The 23,987-nt window shown below is 35.3% G+C and overlaps 1 protein-coding gene across 2 annotated transcripts in view; it reads right to left on the reverse strand.

The window, feature by feature from the left end:
* USP14 (ubiquitin specific peptidase 14) overlaps positions 1 to 21,530 on the reverse strand; it is a 27,120-nt gene extending 5,590 nt beyond the window's left edge. The window contains exons 1-13 of one of the 2 annotated variants that reach the window (XM_015813473.1): positions 21,426 to 21,530; positions 19,075 to 19,220; positions 18,765 to 18,797; positions 17,911 to 18,015; positions 16,475 to 16,578; positions 13,498 to 13,556; positions 11,516 to 11,646; positions 11,149 to 11,229; positions 9,108 to 9,208; positions 3,701 to 3,815; positions 2,562 to 2,627; positions 1,956 to 2,048; positions 456 to 584 (exon numbers count right to left, since the gene is read on the reverse strand). In XM_015813473.1, coding sequence (XP_015668959.1) covers positions 456 to 584; positions 1,956 to 2,048; positions 2,562 to 2,627; positions 3,701 to 3,815; positions 9,108 to 9,208; positions 11,149 to 11,229; positions 11,516 to 11,646; positions 13,498 to 13,556; positions 16,475 to 16,578; positions 17,911 to 18,015; positions 18,765 to 18,797; positions 19,075 to 19,220; positions 21,426 to 21,441 — 1,179 coding nt within the window. In that variant the 5' untranslated portion in view covers positions 21,442 to 21,530. Of the gene's footprint in view, positions 1 to 455; positions 585 to 1,955; positions 2,049 to 2,561; positions 2,628 to 3,700; positions 3,816 to 7,700; positions 8,742 to 9,107; positions 9,209 to 11,148; positions 11,230 to 11,515; positions 11,647 to 13,497; positions 13,557 to 16,474; positions 16,579 to 17,910; positions 18,016 to 18,764; positions 18,798 to 19,074; positions 19,221 to 21,425 lie in introns of those variants that run through there. The other variant, XM_015813472.1, reaches the window with a different exon arrangement.
* Between the last annotated feature and the right edge of the window lie 2,457 nt (positions 21,531 to 23,987).

Raw genomic sequence — 23,987 nt, forward strand, 5'->3', positions numbered from 1 at the left:
AGCTTTCACCATTCCCATGGAATTTCTTCATAAAAGGCCAAAATACAAAGGACCCATTTTGCCCTGGTGAAAAAGGCTGCAACCCAAATGGACTTCCAAAATTCCCAGATTAAAAAATAATATCAAAGACATTACTAAAGTACAGATACCCAATTGTTCTGGTCTTAACAATTAAGGTTAACTTAAAAATAATAATTCTATCCAGTGAACTTTAGAAAATTTACGTATGAAACTTCAGCTGCATTGATTTATTAGACCACGGAATCTAAAAAAACCTCAACAGTAATTCTTCACATTCCATGTCAGTCTTTTTACTATAAATAGTATTAAAAACATGATCATTAGCAGTCTAAATGATGTTTGGTTATAAGCTGATTTAAGCTCTACCTCTAAAGAAAATGCATACATTATTAAAAAAAACCTTAAAGATTAATCAAACTTAATAGGTAACCTACATTATTTGGTTGCTGGTTTATTTTTTTGTCTTCCAGGTCCTTGAATTTTGATCGATATGAGACCATATTTTCTTGAAGGCCTGGCGTACATAGTTCATATACATCCAACATAAGTGGAAATTTAACATCCTATAGCAATTTAAGAGAGTTTCATATTCATATAAGTCATCATATGAAGCAAATCAGCTGCTTTATATCTTAATTCCATTCAGTTTAAAATAACACTGGCAATAATATAAGATTTTAAACAAGTATGTACAACTAAGCCTCAGTATTTAATATTTTAAATGCCTCAGGAATATAGAAAACTGCTCCATTTCATATCTGACCATGAATTCAGCTACCGTGTTTCCCCCAAAATAAGACCCAGCCTTATATTTTTTTTTAATCTCCAAGAGGCATTAGGCCTTATTTTGGGGAGATGTCTTACATGCTTAGCTTAGGACTGCTGCAGCCAGGCCTCCCACGCCCCGACACCTGTCTCGCTTCGCCAGCCACTTTTTCTGTGGCCACTTGCCACCGCTCATGCTCGTTGCCTCCGGCCTCCGTATCACCATCAGAGGCCTTCCGGAAAGGCCTCTGCAGCCGAGAAATGAGCTTCAGATTGACGCACATGGTGCTCCTTGGCTTCTGCTTCACCGTCAGAGGCCTTCTGGAAAGGCCTCTGCAGCCGAGAAACGAGCTCCAGAAGGCCTCTGACGGTTAAATGGAGATTGGGGGCGATGCGTACGAGCGGCTGCAGAACTGGGCTGATGAGGCGAGGCAGGTGTCGGGGCATGGAAGGCCTGGATGCAACTTTCTTAAGGTAAGTGGGTGTGGGGAGCATGGGACAACTCCAGCCCCCCATCCCCTTAGCTTGATTTTTACCCATGCACCTCGCCCCATCTCATGCAACCAGATGCAATGGAGTGGGCGGGGTCTTAGGTAGGGCTTATTTTTGGGGTGGGGTTTATATTGGGTGCATGTGTAAAAATCAAGCTAGGGCTTATTTTTGGGGAAACACAGTAGTTCAGAATTGTACTATTAGCACTATCTCTCAGGTCTTTCTCAGCCCACACTTAGACTCCTAAACTATAAAACATGTGCTCTGTGCTTACTTTTTGTCTTTTCCATAGCCATAATAGGAAATATAAAAAGAAAAACCCGGATTATGTATGTAATATTTTCCAGTGTCCTATGCAGTTCACTCTATACAACCTTTAGAATGCTTTAGCAAAAGCACCATGAAGCTGATACAATGCAATTTGGACTGATTCTGCTTTCCCTTCCATTTCCTTGAGCAGGGGGTTGGACTAGATGACCTCCAAGGTCCCTTCCAACTTCATCATCATCATCATCATCATCATCATCATCATCATTATTATAGTGTAAAGAATAGTAAATCAGTTTATTTCAATTTAAATTACACTGCAGCTGAATATCAAACCTTGATTGCTAAATTTATAATATAGAGAATTACCACATAGATCAGTGATAAAACTTAATATCAAATGTACTCACTTTGAGAACTTTGGCATTCACAGATTCTTTCTCTTTGTAAAAAAACCGAACCATTTGAATAGTAAGGTATGCAGGCAAGCGACTTATCTTGGACTAGAAGAAGAAAAGCATTTACCAGAATCAGTGGGCATGAAAAGCTAGAGAAATTTAAAGCAGGGGCCTTAAATGCATGAAAAAATAGTTACCATAAAAAGACAAAATAAATATCGGGTGCACAGGTTTTCAAACCAAATGGTATAAATAATGCAAGTTAGCTCTATTTGTGTCATACTACTCTCTTTCTATCCCCTGAATATATACATTGTGGAGATACAGCTTATTTACAAAACATTACTTGCTTTTATAGATATATGAATACATACAAACATATTTATCAATTTGTATCCTACCACAATCATGAAGTGATTCTAGGTAGCCAACTGATTACGATGAAGAAGTTTAGAATAGGGAAGTCATATGACAATCTCTATAGCATAACAAAAGTCCATCTGTTTTTATTTCAGGGACTTTTAAATCTTGCTTTACTTGTATATATCCAACCCTTAAAATAGCAGATCGTAAGTAGAGTTCCATTACTATAAAGGGATATTACAAAGGTACGCTCACCGTTTTTAAATAAAGGGCATTCCTTTGCAATGTTGGTGACAATTTAGTTATTTCTTCTTGAAGACGCTACAAGAGAAATATATTGAAAAAGATAACAAAAATTAGAAGTTGTGCAAAATTAAGTATGACATTTCATGTGTCCTTTTTAAAATTCTATGCAGCACTTTAAATGATAATATAAATAAAAATAATTTTAATTTTATTACTGAAATCTGAAAGTATTTTTCAAGAAATGAAGGAAAACACAATAGCATAGAACACAGGTGTCAAACTTGTGAGGTCACATGATGTGTCGCGACGTATCGTGACTTTTTCCCCCATTGCCGTCAATGGGGTGGACACGGTTTTGGTGTGCACATCTGGCCCGCGCGGGCCGGCAGTTTGACACCCCTGGCATAGAACCAAAAAACTTTTTATGCTCATGTAATTTGCATTCATCTAGTGAAATTTTGATTACTTTTTGCTGCCAACAACCACATGTACTTCCATGAGCTGAAGGGAGGTGGAAGGAAAAGTAATATAGCAAGGGTGGGCAATTTGGATGTTGGATTCAAAATTCAAGTAGCTCCAGTCAATATGGCCATATCTTCCAGGCTAATGACAGTAACAGTCTAGCAACAATTGGGGAAGCAAGGTTTTCTCTTTCCTATACTATCAAATGAATATGGCACGGAGCAACAATTGGGATTTAAAGGCAGCTGTATATAAGTCCTTACAGGTGATATATTTTTTCCCCAGGATTATGTAGCTGCTTTCCACAGCAGCAATGCAATTCCAGGAAAAGACAACCTTGATTCAAATAGTTGAAAACACATTCTAAGGCACCTTTTTGTCTTGGAGCACACTGTATATTACTTCTCTAGAATATATGAAACATACACTTGGAAATTGAAAAGTATATTTAGAATATTACTGCTTATTTCAATTTTTAATTCTTATTTTAACACTTCATGGTTTTTTTTTAAAAAATGGAAGAAATGTGTTAAATGAATGTTCAATGTTACATAATGTCTTAGAAAACAAAATATCAGAAAAGTCCACCAATCTTAAATTTCATGTTCAAATCTATTTCTTCTTGAAAACTCTCTTTGGGACCAAGCTACAAAAAGTGCTTGAATAAAGATGCCATGGTAACTCACCAATTTAAGACCCGTGAAAAGATATTTAACTTCTTGATTGATAAAACAACTAAGCTGGAGTTGATTCTCTCTTCCTTTCGTGACTTCCTCCTCTTCTGCTTCTGTGCATTTCATGCTTCACAGAATATTAAGGACCAAAAATGAAAAGTACCGCACTACTACTAAGAATTGAACTTAATGATGTGCAAACAGTTATCTCGCTTTCAGAAAGCTTAAATTGCTGCAACAAAACAACAGTTCTTTTTTTATATATGTATATATTTTATTAATTTTTATAAGATAACATTCTTTAGTATTTAGCAAACAGCATGTTGACTGGATTCATGTGTTTAAAAAACAATCAGTAATAATTAGTTTCTATATTTTCATAATCGATATGTTAGTTAATAATATATTTCTTGAATCTTCTCTAACATTAATACATATTTAATGTTACATAGTACATAATACGTTCCTTTCTCTCTAGCTCGTTTTTCTAGCCATTGATAAAAATTGTCCCATGTTCTAAAGTATACTGAATTTTCTTTCTAATGTCAATCTGTTCATTTCAGCACAATCTAAAATTTTCTTAATTAATTCTTCCTCCGTTGGTAGATTTTCATTTTTCTAATATTGAGTAAATACTATTCTTGCTGCAGCTAATACATGCAAAATTAAGTATATACATTCTTTCTCATAGTTTCCTACTATTATGCCTAACAAAAACAATTCTCGCTTAAAGTTTTTAATCATTTTCTCTAACCATATGTGTATATTTGACCAAAATCTTTTAGCTTTAGGGCATGTCCACCAGATATGATAGTAAGTACCTGGTTTTTGTTTACATTTCCAACACTTACTAGACATATTTTAAACATTTTTGCTAATCTCACCAGTGTTAAATGCCATCTATAAAACATTTCGTATAAGTTTTCTTTATAGGTCACCGCTTTCGTTATTTTAGAGTTTTTTTCCCCATAAGCTTTGCCAATTTTCTAATTCTCTATTATATCCAAAGTTCTTTGCCCATATTATCACTGTTTCTTTTACTTGTTCATCTTCTATCTTTAAGCTTAACAAATGTTTGTAAAGGTTTTAATCAGTTTTTCATCTGTTTTCAGCAGTATCTGGTCAAATTCTGTCTGTTCTTTGTAAGATCCCATTATTTTAACATCTTTTTCGTATCTCATTTGAATTTGCAAATATGGCCACCATGATAAATCAAAGCCCTGTTCTTCTAAATCTTGTCTATATTTCAATTGCCCTTCATTGTCCAGAATATCTTTATAGGTCACAACTTTCTCGTAATTAATCAAGTTTGGGTAAGCAAACGCTTCCATTGTTGAAAACCATCCAGGTATTTTAAGATAAATTTTCACTTTTATTTTTTCCCATTCTAAGAAAAATGCATTTCTTATATAATGATTTTGAAAATATCTATCTTTTTATTCTTCCCATACCACAGAAAGGCATGCCATCCAAGTTGTAGGTCGTGCCCCTCTAGGTATAGTAATCTTTTATCTCTAAGCATTATCCACTCTTTTATCGATGTTAATACAATTGCTTGGTAATATAGCGTCCAGTCCGGCAGTCCAAATTGCCCATTTTCTTTCACTTCTTCTAGCATTTTCAGTCTTTTTTTCCTTGCCAAATAAATTTCAATATTATTCTGTTTAGTTTATCAAAAAAGGTTTTTCCCAATATTATAGGTATTGTTTGAAATAAAAAATAGTATTTTTGGTAAGATATTCATTTTCACTGTTGCTATTCTCCCCGGCATCGAAAGTTGTAGATTTTTCCACTTTTCCAGATCTAGTTTTATTTGTTTTAATAATCTTACGTTGTCTTCTTTTATTGTTGCACATCTTGCTGTTAAATGGATTCCCGAATATTTAACTTTTTTAACTATTTGAAGGGGGTTTTTGCTAGTTGATTTTTTTTTGTTTTTCTGTAAGATTTTAGTTAGCACTTTAGTCTTTTCTCTATTTATTTTCAACCCTGCCACTTCTCCAAATGTTTCTATTTTTTCCATAAGCTTGATGTTTGTTTCAAGCGGTTCTTCTAATATAAAAACCAAGTTTGCAAACACTTGTTTATATTTTTCATCTTTTATCTCCAGTCCTTTAATTTCTATATCTTGCCTGGTGTTTCTATTCAATACTTCCAGTATTAATATAAATAGTAATGGGGATAGTGGACATCCCTGTCTTGTGTCTTTTTTAATATTAAAATTTTCAATAAAATATCCATTTATAATTACTTTAGCTGTTTGTTTATGATAAATTGTTTTGATTATGTTTATAAAGTTTTCTCCAAAGTCCATTTCTCTAGTTGCTGGAACATAAATTCCCAATTTACATTATCAAACGCCTTCTGTGCATCTATAAATATTAATGCCATCTATTTCCCTGGGTGAGTTTCATAGTACTCCAAACATCTAGAATCATTCTTAAGTTATTTTTTATTTATCTTTTAGTGGAAAACCATTTTGGTCTATATGTATAAATTCAATCACAAATTTCTTTAGTCTTTCTGCTATTATTGAGGCAAAAAAATTATAATCTACATTTAATAACAATATTGGTTTTTTATTTGCAACAAGTCAGAATCTTCTTTAGGTATTAAGGTAATGTTAACTTCTATCCATGTATTTGGTATTTTAGCCTCCAAAAGTATTTCAATATACAGTTCTTTCATTATTGGGCTTAATATATCTTGCAAGGATTTATAAAGCTCTGCAGGTAGTCCATCTGGGCCCCTGGTCTTGTCATTTTTTTGCCTTTTTATGGCCTCTGTAATCTCCATCATTGATATTTTTCCATTTAATATGTTTTGAATATTCTCTGGAATTTTTGGTAAATCTGCTTTTTTTAGGTACTGCTGTATTTTTTCTTTTGAAATTTCCTCTGCATTGTAAAGTATCTCGTAAAAGTCTTTAATAATATTTTTAAATTGTGTCATTTTGAAACTGTAATTCACCTTTTAGGTCTTGCAACTTATTTATCAGTTTTCTCTTTTTCTTTTTTCAGTGTATTTGCTAACCATCTCCCCGGCTTATTGGCATTTTCAAAAAAGTTATTTAGTCCTTTTAATCTGTTGAGCCATTATTTACGCCTCTACTAGGTTTAGTTTATGTTTTATTATCTCCATTTGTTTTTTAAGTATTTTCTTTTGTGGGTCTATTTGTAGTACTAGTTCTGATTTTCTAAATTCTTCCTTCAACTTTAACTGTTGTTGTTTTCTTTGTTTTTTTAGCAGTATAAGTTATAGCCAGCCCTCTAAAATATGCTTTAGCTATATCCCACACATTTTAAAGTGATGTATCTTCTTTCTTATTTTGAAAAAAAAGTCAATTTCCTTTGTTGCTAGTTGTATAAATTCTTTTTCTTTCAATATAGATTTGTTCAGGGACCATCTTAGTTTTTTCATGGCTCCTCTCCAGGTCATCTTTATTGGATTATGATCTGCCCAGATATTAGTTTCTATCTCTACTTCCTGTATCATCGTGCTAATTTCAGAGGACATCCATATCATATCATATCAATTCTATTTGTGTCTATTTGTGTCTATTTGAATAAAATGTATATTGCAATTTTTTTGGATTTTTTTCTCTCCATGTCTTGAATACAAATTTCTTCTGCCATTTTAGAAAAGGCTTTAGGTAATATATTTCTTCCTTTCTTCCCTATTTTAGTGCTTTTATAGTCCAAAGTTCCATCTGCTGTTGCATTAAAGCTTCCCATTATACAAAGATTTTGATATTCCAATTCAATTTTTTTAATGTAATTTTTGATTAAATTATTCTTGTTTATCATTTGGTGCATATATTGCTACCATCAGTATCTGGTTTTGGTCCATTATTATTTTTACCAATAATATTCTTCCCTCTTCATCTGCATAAATTTGTTTAGGGTTCATTGTTTCTTTAATAGAGCTGTTCCTCTTTTCTTTTGTTGTGCTAATGCAAAATGGAGTTTGCCAATTTTTGGTTGTTCTAACAACTTATAGTATTGTCTCTTAATATGTGTTTCTTGGAGACAAATTATATCTATTTTTAATTTTTGTAGTCGTGTACTTTTTTTCCCCTTCTCCATCTCTTTCAATTATATTTAGGTCTTAATCTTCTAATCGATCTTATCTGTCTCTGTTCTCTTGGTCTTGCCCCTTCTTCTGTATTTGTATTTTTAGTTTCTTCTTCTTCTCTTGGTTTGGCTACTCCTTCTATTACCATCTCTTCCTGTCTCTTTGTTTCTCTTGCTGTACCAGATTCAAAGTCACCTTCTTCCATGAACGCTTTATGGTTGTCATAGAATTCCATTGCTTTAAGTGTCGTGTCCAGTCTGTATCTTTTCATATTCCAATAAATTAAAATCCCTTCTGGGATCAGCCATCTAAAGTTCACTCCTTTTTCAATTAATTTTCTGGTTAAAAATTGATATTCTCTTCGGGACTCTCTTATTCTCCTAGGGATCTGTTTGAGGACTACAATTTCTTTTCCTTTATATTTCAAAGGGTCATCTCTCACTCTTCTCAGGATCTTATCTCTTACAGATTTTCTAAGAAATCTAACATGTACTTCTCTAGGAACTTTATTTTTTCTCGCGTAATTTGAGTTAACTCGGTATATCTGATCTAATTCTACTTCCATTTCCTGTTTCCCGATTTCTAATGCATCAGCCAGTAATTCCGTTATCAGATCTACAAGGTTCTCTTCCTTGTCTTCCATTATGTTTTGAAATCTTAAGAAGTAAGAAGCCTTTTCCATTTCCATGACTGCTATTGAGTCCTTTAATTCTCTATTTATTTGCATCAATTTCTGATTTTTATCTTTTAATTCTTCTAATTTTTTGTCAACCTCTGTTGATTTATCTTCTATTTTTTGAATCCTATGTTCATTTTTTGTGACCATCTGTTTAAAATTTTTAAATTGAGAGTCTATATTATCAAGTTTTTGGTTCATTTTATCAATGTAATTTTTCATCTCCTCATAGATTTTCCTTGCAGTTGCTGTAAGAGTGGCGCTTGTCTCTTGGATTGCTTGTAGTATCGCTTGTGTCTCTTTCTGGAAGTAAAACAACAGTTCTTATAACAGCATCTTAATGACACTAACCTGTTCTTTAGATAACTATTGGGGTTTTTTATAAGCTAGCATAAAGGGTAATGAAACATTTGCAAGAAAACAAGCAAGCTCAGAGAGCACCAACAACCCCTCATTTCAACCCTGAGCTACAAATATTCTCCTTCATTGGTAGCATAAACGTTTCTTTAAAAACAGCTTTATAATTTATAGAAGCACTTAGCTACCAATTTCAGAGTATACTCTTAATAAAGATTATCCCTTTAGTAAGTAAAATGTATAAAACAAATCCTACATATACTAATTGCATTACCATAAGCATACTTTATTATTCCAGAACGTTTAGGATACATAGTTTCAAACTCAATACTGAAAAACTGGTCAATTAAGCTTTTCTTTTTAGGAGGTGCTGTTGCTGCTGTTCCTGCTGCACCTGAAACTGAAGAGTCAGTCTGTAAAAGCAAACAAATATGTAAGCACCAATTCAAACTGCTTATACTTTACTTTTACAATTCTGTCTGTTGTACTTTTAAAACAAGATAAATGTGACCAAGGAGAAAAAATATGTATGGGTTACTTTGAACAAAACCTGGAAAACATAGATCTTGTTCAATTCTATATCAAGCAGTCTAAATCCAAAACTGGCTAGAAAAAGTAGCTTGGGCAGATATTCCAAGCAACTTTTTAGTTCAAATTGGTAGCTTGCACTATATCAACTCAGTGTTTGGGATTCCCAAAGTTGTTTCCAAGCATCGATGCAGCACCCATCAGAAACTCTTTAGAACATAATGAAAGAACAGTTTGTTAGACCAGTCAAAGGCTCAACTAGTCTAACATTTTGTTTCTCACAATGGCGAACCAGATGGTCTGGGCTCTAACAAACAGGAGATGGCCATATGTCTCTTCCCCTGTTTTCCGTCCAGCTGGTATACAAGTGCTAACCTGGATCTAATACTGAAATCTTCAAAACTAATTCTGCCTGACAGACCTGTCCTCTATGAGTTTTTCCATTTGCCTTTAAGCAAGCAACCATGTCTGCATCACGGTAACCAATTATGCAGATAAATTATATGCTTTATTAATAAGCATTTTTGTCTGTTCTTAATCTTTTTGCCATCAGTTCTCTTGGATGACCCATAGTCCTATATAGCATTTTGAGTAGAATAATTTTCCCCTATCCACTCTTTTCATGGCACTTGGTCACCTTTTTTTTTAAGCTAAAGAGTTCCCAAACATTCAAACCTTATATTGTATGGAACTTAGTTTGCCCCAGTATGGATTTTTTTATTTATACTGAAACAGATTGTCATTTGGCTAACTATGAACCCAATTTAAACAGATTCCTTTGGAATTTTTCACAATCTAGTTTTCCCATACCCTGAATAATCTAATATTATTTATATCTATTTCAACTCACTGCATACCAATTCATGAAAAAAAAAACTGGTCCCTTCCCAGTGACAGATTAATCCAGTAGGGATTCAAAGGGAATTTGGGGTCATTCCTCAAACTCTGCTTCAATTCCCAGCTGAGACCTTAGTCACTGCCTGGAATGGAACATTTGATAGTAGCCCTAAATTGGATTGCACCTGTGCTACCTATGTGGCTCTAGACAGTTCACAACCACATAAAAAGCCATAAAAATACTTGAGAAAAACGTACCTTTAAAAACAGGTTAAGACTTGCAAGTAAATCAGGTAGGTGACTGATGGCCCTGTTTCATTTAACCAGATTCCTTCTTGTGAAGGAGTTGAGGTAGCTCTTGTAGGCTTGCCAAAAGGACTCTTCTAGGCATTTGTTAGACAAATTTGGTTTGATATGCTTGGAACTAGACTCTAAGGTAGGCAGTTACAATGCCTCAATTTTTATTCTTGGAACTGGATTATTTTTAATTTTAGTTAGAGGTTTTTATATTGTTTGTATACTGATTGTTAAATGTATTTAAAATGGGTGGCCATATACATTTTCTAAATAAAAATTAACAAAGCATATCTATATATAACATAACTGTTATTTTATGTTTCGATAACGCTATTTGAGCATAACAATTTTCTTTGTAATACAGATAGTCCTCAACTTATTATCAGAATTGAGCCCAGAATTGACCCTAATAATTTGTTGTAGTTGTTAAGTTGAGGCATCATGTGACTGGATGTGATTTTCTTTTATGAATTTAAATATATTTTTTCAGAGAAGAGATCCACAGGTTTCACAGATTCTCAAAAAGGTCCATGGAATAAAAAGATTAACTCCTGTTTTAGGCATTTTCAACAACTTACCTGCAATCAAATCATATTTTTATTCCTGTTAAATATTGCCAATATTATTGACTATACAAATTCAGGTATAGCCCAGAGTTAGTCTCAGTTATTTCCATACAGTAAATACTTACTTCCATTACTGCATCACCTTCTATACCTTCTAACTTTTGCTGCAGTACTCGCATCATCTGTACCCAGCATTCATTGGCATCCTAAGGAATAAGACAAAGATAAAACTAGATCACTGGAATACAACAAAAATATATTATATATACATCATATAAAAACACAAACACGTTTGTGCACACAGGTGCATATATACATAAATGAAAAACACTTTCTTACTTTATTCTAAAATGTTTTATTCAGCAGCCAGGACTAGAAGCTGCTAAGGAATCATACAAATATAGCTATTAATTACCAATGTGGAAATGATAAAAAAGATATATTTTTATATAAAATATGCAGCCTTCAGAAAAGAAATTTAAAAGTATCTACCTGTTGAAGATATTGGCCTTGATCTCCTTTTTCTGCAAACTGAGGAAAGGCCATGTGTAAAAATTGGAGAAGAATGATGGGAGGGATACTGGAGGAAGTTTTGTCCATAGAATCAAATAAATCTCTTAAAGCTTAAAAATAAAATAAAAAACAATAAATGCAAGGTAATATAATATATGCAGCATATTCCTCAAATGCAAACTCTTTATCTCATACATAATACAATTACATTTTGTAGCAAAAGACTATTTAAATATATAAATGCACTGTCAGTCTATTTAAGAAATATTGTACAATTGATTATATCATGCAAGTGAAACAATTATATTATTGTATGTAAAAGTTTTATACAGGTTAGAACAGCTATTGGGGTAGAAACTGCTGTTGATAAGCAATGCATTCATTAAAAAAGTCACATGACCATGTCGCTTAGCAATGTTAATTATGGTGGTCCTGGTTGTTGTCATTAAGTGAGCACCATTAAGCCATTAAGCAAGGACCTCCAGTGATTTCAACTTCCAAATTCCCACTGGCTTTCCCAATGACTTTGCTTGTGGAAAGCAAGCAGGGAACATCAGAAATCATGATCATATGACAGCAGGGATTTATGCCAGGGAAAGGTATAAATCCTTCTTATTCAGTATCATTGCAGATTTGAACAGTTGCTGCTTATCTTAGACCAGGGATAGCAACCTTAGTTCTTTTATGACTCGTGGACTTCAACTCCCAGAATTCCTGAGCTACGAGTCATAAAAGAGCCAAGGTTGCCTACCCCTGTCTTAAGACATTTATTTTATGTAAGTCATTTAATCCTAAACCATAACTGCATATTACTGGTGCAGCTTCAACTGTACATTACAAAAATGACTCATGTCAATCTACTTTCAAAGTGAGACTCTAGTGGAACAAAAGCAAATCAATAGGCTAATAACCATGTACAGGTAGTCTTCACTTTAAGACTATAATTGAGCCTGCAATTGTGGTTGTTAAGTAGTGATGGTTATAAAGCAGGTCATCATGTGACCCTGCCCAATTTTACAATCTTTTTTGCAGTGGTCAAGTGAACACGGCAGTCATAAAGCAAACACAGGTTGCTTTTGAAGAGTCTCTTTTCAAGGTTTGCTGTAACTACGAACAGTTGCTAAGTGACCAGTTGTTAAGTCGAGGACTACATGTACTGTAAAACTAATATAGGAAGTTAATTATCATCACATATCTGACTTAGTTCTTATCCAACCTAGCATAAGGCCACAACAAAACAAATGTATGTATATTCCCTTGTTAGCAATTACCTTCAGCCCATCATCTAATAATAAGTTCTATACATGCAACTTTAACTGTGCTGAATGTTGCATAGTAATGTAGCAAGATTTCAACAACTTGACAGATAAAACACTGTTTCCCTGCACATTAACAGAACACTGAAAGAATGAACGAACAGATTGGGCAAGATTAACCTAATAAACCAACTAATCAAATTTTCTGCATCCATTCAAGAGATCTAGCTAGAGTGGTGCCAAAAAAGGAGAAACGTAAGCAATTCTACAGAGTAGCCAATGAACATACCGTCCCAAAATCTGATAACAGCATATTCAATATTTGATTGTTCTTGATTTGTTTTTTTCTTAAATGAAATGGCATAAATCATAATATCCTGATCAAGGGCAATTGTCAAAGCAAGAACATCCAATGTTAATGGGAACCATGACAGCAATAAAGTAAACAAGCAGCATTCATTTTCCAATGTTTCAAGTATTTCTGGATTTTAAAAAGCTGCAAATTTCAAAAGGATTTTTTTTTAAAGTGATCAATATTTGGCTACAATTCAAAAAGTGGTAACTAAAACTCAAAATCTATAAAATACTTTAAATTGTGCTAGGAAAAAAACAATTCTGAGCTCAATTCTGAGCAGTATACTGGATGTTTTATCTGGGGTAGCTAAATTATATCAGAAAACTCTGCTTTGCTCTTGAAATACAAACCTGCAGTAATATACTGAGCAGAGGCCATTTCCCCTGAAGCTCTTAAGGCACCAGCATACCTAAAAATGTTTTAAAAATATAGTTAGATTGGCCCTGGAATCAACATAATATAGAAAGTTAAAATGGCTTTTATCTGGAAACTGAGATTCATCTGTGAGATTTTGACCATAACTAAGAAAGTTGTAAGTTGTAACTACAAAATCAAGAAGATTTGGAATTCTTACATTTTGGAAGCCTTAGATAGGCTGGTTACCATCATAACTGAATGCACACTTTAGATGCATATAAATAGAAAATGCACATTCAGATTTGGAGAAAGATATATTAAGTTTGAAACATGTAGAGATTGTATTAGCTTTAGTTGTTTTAAGGCAGGGGTCTTCAAACTTGGCAACTTTAAGACTTGTGGACTTTAACTCTCAACTGGCTGAAGAATTCTGGGAGTTGAAGTCCACAAGTTTTAAAGTTGCCAAGTTTGAAGACCCCTGTTTTAAGGTTTCACTGAAAGATACGATTGACCAGGTATGCCCAATTTTTTGCACCAACTGTACATCTTGCTTTCATATAAGGATTGACACATTCAACCATTCAGTTAGCATTCTTTTAATAGTTCAACCATTCATTTATTATAACCAAGTAAAGATAGTCCTCAACTTACAACTTTTCATTTAGTGACTGTTCAAAGTTACAACAGCACTGAAAAAGGTGATTTATGACAATTTTTCACACTTATGACCGTTGCAGCATCCCCATGGTCATGTGATCAAAATTTGGATACTTGGCAACTGGTTCATATTTATGATGGTTGCAGTGTCCCAGAGTCATGTGATCATTTTTGTGACCTTCTGACAAGCAGTCAATAGGGAAGTCAGATTCACTTTACAACTATGTTACTAACTTAATAACTGCAGTGATTCACTTAACAACTGTAGCAAGAAATGTCGTAAGATGGGGCAAAACTCATTAACAACTGTCTTAAAGTGTTGGACTAAATTGTGGTCATAAGTCAAGGACTACCTCTAAAAGAAGGAATATGTGAGCTGAAATATGGTTGCAACTAAAAAGCCTTGCGTGCTTCTCACTACTTTGCATCAAATGAACACATCAGACTAGTTGTATAGATCAGACCAAAACCACCTCTGCCGCCAATTCTATTCTATTCCTGCAGAAGCCAACAATATGTCATAGAGAGCTCATGAGGTAGAAATGGCTGTAATAGCGATATCTCACTCATATTCCCAGCAACTGAAATAAACCTTCTGACTTCTTTATTAAAGGAAATATATGGTATATACTAGTAGCCACTGATTGCCTTGTCCTCCCTCCATAATGAAATCTAATTTATAATTAAATATATCCAAATGATACTATCTTTACATCTTGTAGCATTCAATATTTAACCATTTGATTTTGAAGAAGTGTGTTTCAATATAATCCCGTTCAGCTATTTAATTAGATTGTCCCAATACCAGTATTTTGAAGAAAAAGTTCTATTTTGAAAATAAGGAGGAAATTCCTTACCCATTTACCCAATCCTATATCTTATTCCACTGCCTTCTCCAGTAACTCTAGTAGCCAGATAACCAATAACTTCTCCAGATGAAACAACTCTTAATTTTACTTTTAATTTTTCTTAAAAATTAGCTTTACTGTTGGTTGACATATTCAACTGCTTCTATTATGTATATTTTACTATATTTATTATGTTTAGAGTCAGTTTGGTCTAGTGATTAAAGCACCAGGCTAGAAATCAGGAGACCATGAGTTCTAGTCACTCCTTAGCCAGTAAAACTGGCTAAGTGACCTTGGGCCAGTCACTCTCTCTCAGCCCAACCGACCTCACAGGGTTATTGTGGGCAAAATAAGAAGAGGAAGGTGTGCTGGATATGATCACCTCCATGATTTACTTATAAAAATAATAAAGGTGGGATACAAATAAATAAATAAATAAATATAAAAACATGATAATTTGTAAATATACATGAAACATGAAACAAAGAGCCAGTAGCTTACATCTAAATTCCACTCAAAAAAGAGGGCTTTCTTTTTTTCCCTTTCATTGCAGTCCATTGTAGCTCCTAAAAAGCTGCCCCTAAAGGTCAGGGAATCCTCTGAAACAATCTAAATGTGTATGGGAAGCAACGTAAGGACAGAAAAGGTAGAAATTGGGGAGGCCAACTGTGTGAGCAAAAACATGCTCTGCCTCTTTAGAAGCATTTTTGGATATAAATCATGAACTTCAAGGATAATTTATTCCATAAAAGGTTGCTTAACCAAACACTTCATCCATCTAAAATGCTTTAAAGTGAGATCACCTCTAAAATCTCCCTTTTACATACATAATCCTTGATAGTCCTATATTTTAAAGATGCTATCATAGTTAACCAGAGTTGTGCCCAGAGAGACTTTGTAGAATGAGATGGTGGCATATAAACTTAATAAACAGAAACAGTTAACATTATTTGACTTCTTGTAGAATTTACTGAGTAGAAACAGAAAAAGTAACATTAAGCATGAAAAAGCAATTTTAAGTATATGCCAGATAAATTTTGCTAATACTTTAGTATCTTCACTTTTCAGTGTACTACAGTCTGCAGCAATGATGTTTAAAATATGGTATCAATACTTCTTGAAACTGATCAACTCTGGTCACTAATCAAGATAAGATGTTAAAACTTTATGAAATAAATAGTGCAGGAACAAAAATCATTTTTCTAAATAACTCTTTAATACAGAACTCTCAATTCCACTTGCAGAATAGATTTCAACACACACTGGATTCCTATTATAGTTCTACCACAAAATTTGAATTATATATTTCAATTTTTCATTTGAAATCTAAAATTAAAAATAAAATTTACTACTTAAAACTTATTCTAGCTTCCCTTTTCTATTAAAAATACTACTAGCTACAATTCATATTTAAAAAATGAATAAAATTATCAGCATTCTATTTATAGTTATAAAACCTACGTACCTCTTAAGAGCTTCTTTCAATTCTGGCACAGAGCGAATACACTGAACTGTAGCATTCATATAACAAGTATTCCCAAGATTTGTTAGGCCACACGGTAATTCCATCTGTCACAGAAATATTAAAAATATTTGCTTTATATTAAATATTGTATTTTTAGAAATGTTTTTTGAGCATGACATCTCATTGTTGAATAAGATATTTGGGCCAGTTCCCGCAAATGCTGCATTTGGCCGCAATGAGATCTGTTCTGAGTTGCATTTCATTTGGACTATTATTTTATTTATTTAATTTGGATGCCAGCTGACTGCAACATACTTTGAAGACTATTCAGAAATATCTGAAAGAGCATGTTTTCCAGAATTAAGCTGCCTGTTCACTGTAGCTGGAACCTATATTAATCCCTTTTTGAAAAAGAGAAAGAATACTTTATTTTTTCAGAATTTTTAATGTTTGGTTAGCCAGCTATTCTTTTGTTTATCAATTTTAAATTGTTATATTTCAAAACAGAAAATTAAAATTACTAGGCAATTTGTGTGTGCGTGTGTGTGTGTGTACCTCCCACTTCCCAAAGATTCTGGGCAGTTCACAAAAAAAAAACAGGAAAAATAATAAAACCACATAACAATAAAAAGCAGGGAAGTTAGGTGGGTATACAGAGGCATGATCATTACTGCATTTGGGACATTTGAAGCTGTTGGAGAGTGCTGCAGTAATAAGCTGTGAAGTGACCAGGGTATGATTGACTGTAGGACCTTCCTATCTAGAAAAATGTACAACTGGCACATCAATTGAAGATTGGGAAGGTCTTCCTAGCTGTAGCTGCTATCTGCTCGCTGAGCAGGAACTGTACATAGAGAATGAGAATATTCTTCCTCCCCCCCAAGAAAAGCTAGTTTTTGCATAAAATAAGCCACTTAGTAAAAATCAAAAGAGTTACTAATACAATGGCTTACATTCATCAAATAGCAATGATTTGAACACAGAGAGCAACTATCACCTTTCGAAGAAATTCAGCTCACTCAGAAAAAGCAAAGAGAGGCATTGTTTGAGAAAAATGTGTTTCAATTCAGAACCCCCGTTTCTTGGTTTGAAAACTAAAGATGTTTATAATATACCGTAGATTTTTTCCCCCCAATCATGTCCAATTCTCATAGACTGCCTGTACATGTCCCTACAGTTTTCTTGGCAAGGTTTCTGAGAAGTGGTTTGCCACTGTTCCTTTTTAGAGTTGAGAGAAAGTGACTGGCCCAAGATCACCCAGCTGCCTTCATGCCCAGATTAAGACTAGAAAACTCAGGGTCTCACTGTTTCTGGCCTGATACTTAAACAACTACCCCAAAGTGGATGTCTATTGTATATATTAATACTCATTAAATTTGAGGTCATGCACATTTCAGCATTCAAAATCATGAGCATAATGAGAAGATTAGGCTTACTGCCGAGGCTAACTGTTCTTCTGTCATATCTTCAACAAAAACAGGCCGGGCTACTGGTTCTTCAGGAAGAGCATCAGCAGAGCCCATCATTAATAAGGTCATCCCCTATTGAAAAGGTGTAATAGATTTATCAGCAGATGCTTTAAAAAATTAAATACAAACACATACATTAGTCTTCAGGAAGCTAGTTTTAATATATAAGTTCAAAAGCAATTTTGATTCTTTATGTTAAAGGGTATTGTGACATATACAAATTTAAATTATGGTTATTTTATTGCCTTTTGAAAAAAGTGTAAACCACTAATATATATCATTCTGTTCCTTAAGGAACCAAAGTATTTTGGTTACTCTTAACTTGCTGAAAAGTTATTCCTCTTTTTTCTAGTACAGGGGTGTCAAACTGCCGGCCCATGAGCTGGTTGCATCATGTGGAGGCCGCGCCCACCCCAGCTCCGGCAATGCAAAAAAAGTCATCATACGTCGTGACACATCATGTGACGTGGTTCAGTTTGACACCCATGTTCTAGTTCACCTACAATAAAAATCAAATTATATCAGCAATCACATTCGGGTTCACATTTTTTATTTCGTTTGTCTCCGAAAAGATGTTAAATACATGTAAAGATGTTATAATACTAAAAGCAGTATTTAACTCTTTATAGCTATAGACTTAGAATTTAAAAAGTAAGGCACTATCTGAATCTTCCTTCTACTCTTCCCCATTCCCAATCACATCATACTTTGCATCATTGAAACCACAGAGAAGAGATAAACCCTGCTCTATGAAGCTGTTAGGTATAGAAAACATCCAAACCATTATAAATATCTAATGCAAACACTGTGTAAATACTTACAGTTTTTATTTTGATATTACCCCAATCATCATCCTATTTGAAAGAAAGAAAATAAATGTAAATTTTTCGTAATAATAGTAAGATGACCGAACAGATTCAACAAATACATCAACAGCTAAAGACAAAATCAACAAAGGTATTTAGATCTCATAGTAAAAGCCAAAGATTCCTCAGAAAATGTACAAAAATAATTTGTTATTGTTTAATTCATAAATTCTATCAGAATGCCAATATGATCATTATTGCCTCAATACACTAAATGTGTCATCATACAACAGCAAGTTGTATGTGATAAAATATCCAACTCTACCTTTAAAGTTCCACCTTTCACCATCACTTTCTGTCTGTCAGGTTGAACGCCAGTCAAAGCAAAAAGCTGTGCTTTGAATACCATTGGAGGCTCATCTGTATTCAGCTCCACTCCATCGAATTTTTCTTTGCCCCATTTTACATTAACTGAAAAACAAAGATTTGAGGTGTAACACCAACACTATAAAATTAGTACTGAAAATTAGACATAATTATGGCTCCTGATTTGGCAGCAATGATTAGACATTTAAATTATAAAAATTAAAGTCATACAAACTTATATTAGGAATGCCCTTCCTAAAAAAATATACTTGTTTTGGCTATACTCCCAACTGCCTGTACTGTCAACAGACATGAATATTCTGCAATTTGTAACAAGAGGAATCTTTATTGAAATACCAAGTTACATTCGTACAACATATTGCTAAAACTGATAACACCAATGTCTAAGGAAGCATGTATCACATGCTATTCCTACATTACTTCTATATGGGTAACATTTGGCTATATAGGAGTTGAAATAATATGGAATGAATACAATCCCCTTCCCCTTCTTCTTTTATGCTTCTCATCCAACATAATTCTGTGGGAAACCAACACTCTGTATTAACTGAACTATTCTGTTCCATGACCTATTTGATCTTTTAAAAATCAGCTTTGAAATATGATTGCTTGCTTCTCTTCCCTATAGGTGGTAACATTCATTGCAGGGTATACACAGTATTAATTCTCTAAACAAGCCTTCCCTAACTTTACACTTTTCTTTGTCTGGGGGACTAAGTATTATGCCTGCTAACATACTACTTGGTAATACAAAAGTTAAGAAGATTGGAATCTACAAGTACAGGTAGTCCTCAACTTACGACCACAATTGAGCCCAAAATTTCTGTTGCTAAACAAGACAGCTGTTAAGTTTACCCCATTTTACGACCTTTCTTGCCACAGTTGTTAAGTGAATCTGGTTTCATCATTGACTTTACTTGTCAAAAGGTCTCAAATGCTGATCACATGAACCTGGGACACTGCAACCATCATGAATATAAATCAGCTACCAAGCATCTGAATTTTGATCATGTGACCATGGGGATTCTGCAAACGGTCCTAAATGTGAAAAATGGTCACAAGTCACTTTTTTTCAATGTCATTGTAACTTCAAATGGCTATTAAACAAACGGCTATAAGTCGAAGGACTACCTGTAGTTTGAGAATAACAAATGCACTAGGTCCCAATGTTATAGAGCAGTGGTTCTCAACCTTTTTAATGCCGCGACCCCAACCGGTCGTAAGTCAAGGACTAAACCGGTCGTAAGTCGAGGACTAACCCGTCGTAAGTCGAGGACTACCCAACCGGTCGTAAGTCGAGGACTTTCCCTGCCCGGGAGCGCCGCGCATGCGTGGTTCTGCCCCCTGCGTCGGCCGAGGCATAGCTGGCAAGCGGCAGAGACGGAGCAGGCCGACCACCAGCTGGCCCAGCCCAAGGGAAGTAACGCACCCGCCAGAAAAGGGAAAAAAAATGGCGGACAAAAAAAATGGCGGACAGCCTTGCTTGGCGACCCCCATGAAATGGTCGATCGACCCCAAATGGGGTCCCGACCCACAGGTTGAGAACCACTGTTATAGAGATTCATCTTTACCTTTTGGCAACATATTATATGAGAATGGCAAGAGCCTCAAGTCCCTGAAACAGTTGAGTGACACAAGTACTTCAGTTTTTTTCTCCCTGCTATATTACTGACATCAGATCCAATCCCCTATTTTGTTCAATATATGATCCTTGCTAATCTTCACGTGCACTCATAATTGTAAGCATGAAAAAAAATAAAATAAAAAATAAAAATTACTCTGTTCGAGTTCCACACTGCAGGTTTGCTCCAAAGAAAATCCGGGCTCTAATACGGCCAAGTACTACTCTTCAAAATCACTCAGGGTAAATCAAGGCCTGTGCAATGTTGCGACGCCAGAGCCAGCCTTGACATACGCAACCAACCACCCCCCCTTGGGCAGGTTTATTTTCTCCTTGCCCTTCCTCTTCCAGTCGATGTTTTCTATCTTCCCCATCAAGGCAATCCTTCCTTGACAGGGCGGCACGTAAGCACGCCGTCTACCCCGGTCTCCCTTCGGCACAGCCCTTCTCTAGCCGTACAGCTCCGGAGGAAGAAGGGGGGGGGGGAGAATCCGGTCGCGCGGACTCGTTTCCTTCCCCACCGCCAGTTCCTGCCTGAGCGAAGGGCAGGAGAGGCGCAAAGACCTCGAGCTTCAGAGGCCCGAGCGGTGAAGCCGAGCTAGGCCCTCGGGAGGGCAGACGGCGGGGTTTAAGTCCCGCCATCGCGAGAGACGGCTGGCCAGACTCACCTGTGAAAAGCGGCATGGCTGGGCGGGTTTAAGCAAGCGAGGGACCGAGCCAGCTAAAGACAGAAGACGGAGCTAGAGCAGCGCGGCACTTCCCTGCCTGCCTCCCTCCCTCGGGGTCTTATTCAAACCGGCCCCTCAGGATGACGCTGCAAGCGCGGGTGGCTGCGCACGCAGCTCCGGAAAAGGCACCGCCGCCTCCTCCCCCTCCTCAGCTCTGCTGCTGGAGGTCCTATTAGGAAGGAAGCGGGGCCTAAGGCTGTTGGGCTGCGTTGCGCTTGAGACGGAGATTTCTCCCGCCCGTTTTTTTTTTTTTCCTCTGCTCTGTCAGCCTTTCTTTTACTGGTTGCGGCAACTGGTGCCACTAAAACAGGGGTAGGCAACCTCGGCTCTTTTATGACTCATGGACTTCAACTCCCAGAATTCCTGAGTCAGCATAGCTGACTCAGGAATTCTGGGAGTTGAAGTCCATGAGTCATAAAAGCCGAGGTTGCCTACCCCTGCACTAAAACAAGGGATTAATCTAATCTCGCCTAATCTAGTCAAATGGGCGGAGGAATTAAAAAGAGTTTTATCGTGCTGTAAAGATAGCGATGTATCGTGGCAAGTCACAATCTGGTTGGGGGTTGTGAGAGTTGAAGCGCAACTCCTTCGGGAACCAGCAAATTTAAAAAGGCTGAATTGATATTAATCTATAGACTCCTACGGATTCTAAATTAATTTAAGACTCAAACGTCAAGACTTTTTCCTTGGCATTATCGAGCCCATGTAAACGGCGTCAATCGAGCCTGTGTAATTTTTTTGTGTATCGAATCAATTCGCAGATTTCCGTAATTGCCACAAATTACTTAAGCAGGTTTTTATTATATCTTATAGTGACCATAATGCAGCGTGAACTACGCAACAGAACATCTTTGTAAATCTGATACACTAGGACAGTAATTTGTGTGGCTTTACCAGCTCTGGCCTGTAATGCAAAATAGCATTTTAGCTATCTGGAGTCTCAGTGGACCTTGGCAGTTCTATTAGACTAATTTAGAAAATGCTATTTATGAAACATTTTAGTATATTCCCAGTGATTTGCAAATTTCTTTCAAATACCTCTTTCACTGCAATGAGAACTTTGTTAAAATGCTTGCAGAGTTAAATGCATTAAAAGGTAGCACCGTGGTAACAATTCATACAAGTATAGTCAAAGTTGAAATGTGTCAACTACTTTTAGAAACCATTTTTAAGTGAACTATATATTATACAACTGAATATTTTCTGTGGTATGGGTAATCTTTGACTTACAACTGTTAGTTTAGCAATTGAAGATACAAAAGCCTTGAAAAAAGTGGCTTATGCAGGCACTTATTACCATGTTTGGTGGACATGTGCCAAAGCAAAGTTATTGAAAAAAGATACATGCCTGGCTAGAAAAGATGTTGGGAGAACACTTAGATTTTAAACCTGAACTTTTTTTATTAGATATAATGCCAGAAAAGACTGGTAAACAAAGCATATATTTGACTTTGCATATTACAAGAGTGGCAAGAATTATATTTGCGCAGTATTGGAAAAATGGAAGGAATACCATCAGATGAAGAAATAATAAAAAAAAAATTAGAATTGTGCGGAGATGGATAGACAGACTCAGAGACTGAAAGAAAAAGAAACAATGAAATATTACCAAACTTGTGACTTATTTTATCGATGGCTAGAGGAAAGAATAAAAGATTAGGAACTAAATATGTATTAGCATATGTTAACTCAGACAGCACGTTTGTTGAACAAATACTATTGAATGTATGGAAAAAATCAATAAAAAAAATTTCTTTAAAGAAAAAAGTGACTTACGACTGTTACAGCATACTCACAGTCATGTGAACAAAATTGGAGCACTTGGCAATGTATCTATGACAGTTGCAGCATTCTAAGGACATAAGAATCATAAGGTGACCAACCGTCCTTTAGGGAGGACAGTTCTTTTGTAAGGTCTGCCCTCCCTTGAAAAGTGTCCTCCTACATGTCCTCCTTTTCGATATTTGAAGATATTTGCAGGGCTTTTTTTTTCTCATAGAACGCTCAGAACGGTGTTCCGGCACCTTTTTTTGATATTTTTTTTCAACTATTGCATGAGCTGTGCTACTCTCGCTATTGGTTTTCGAAAGCCAATAGGAATTGCTGCTGAGCGTGCCAAAACACTCTGCTGGCAAACTTTGCACATGCAAGTTGTCTGTATTATTGTTGAATCACCATTTGTGACTTCTTACTAGCAAAGTCAATGGGGAGCAGGATTTTTCACTTCACAACTGGGGCAAAAACAGTTATAAAATGGAGCACAATGCAATGAAAATTCTGATCCCAACTGTGGTAATATGTTGAGGATTATACTCAATATGATCACAGATCAACTACTACCGTTAATGTTTAATAGGGACAGTAGTAGGGAACTATATAAATGTTATCTATTTTTATTCTGCCTTTATTATTTTTATAAGTAACTCAAGGCAGCAAGCATACCTAATATCCCTATTTTCCCAACAAGACTGAGGATAGGTTGGATTGTGTGTGTGACTGGGC

Source organism: Protobothrops mucrosquamatus, unplaced genomic scaffold, assembly GCF_001527695.2.
Source record: "Protobothrops mucrosquamatus isolate PMUCROS unplaced genomic scaffold, P.Mucros_1.0 scaffold158, whole genome shotgun sequence".
In the NCBI taxonomy this organism is placed as follows: Eukaryota; Metazoa; Chordata; class Lepidosauria; order Squamata; family Viperidae; genus Protobothrops; species Protobothrops mucrosquamatus.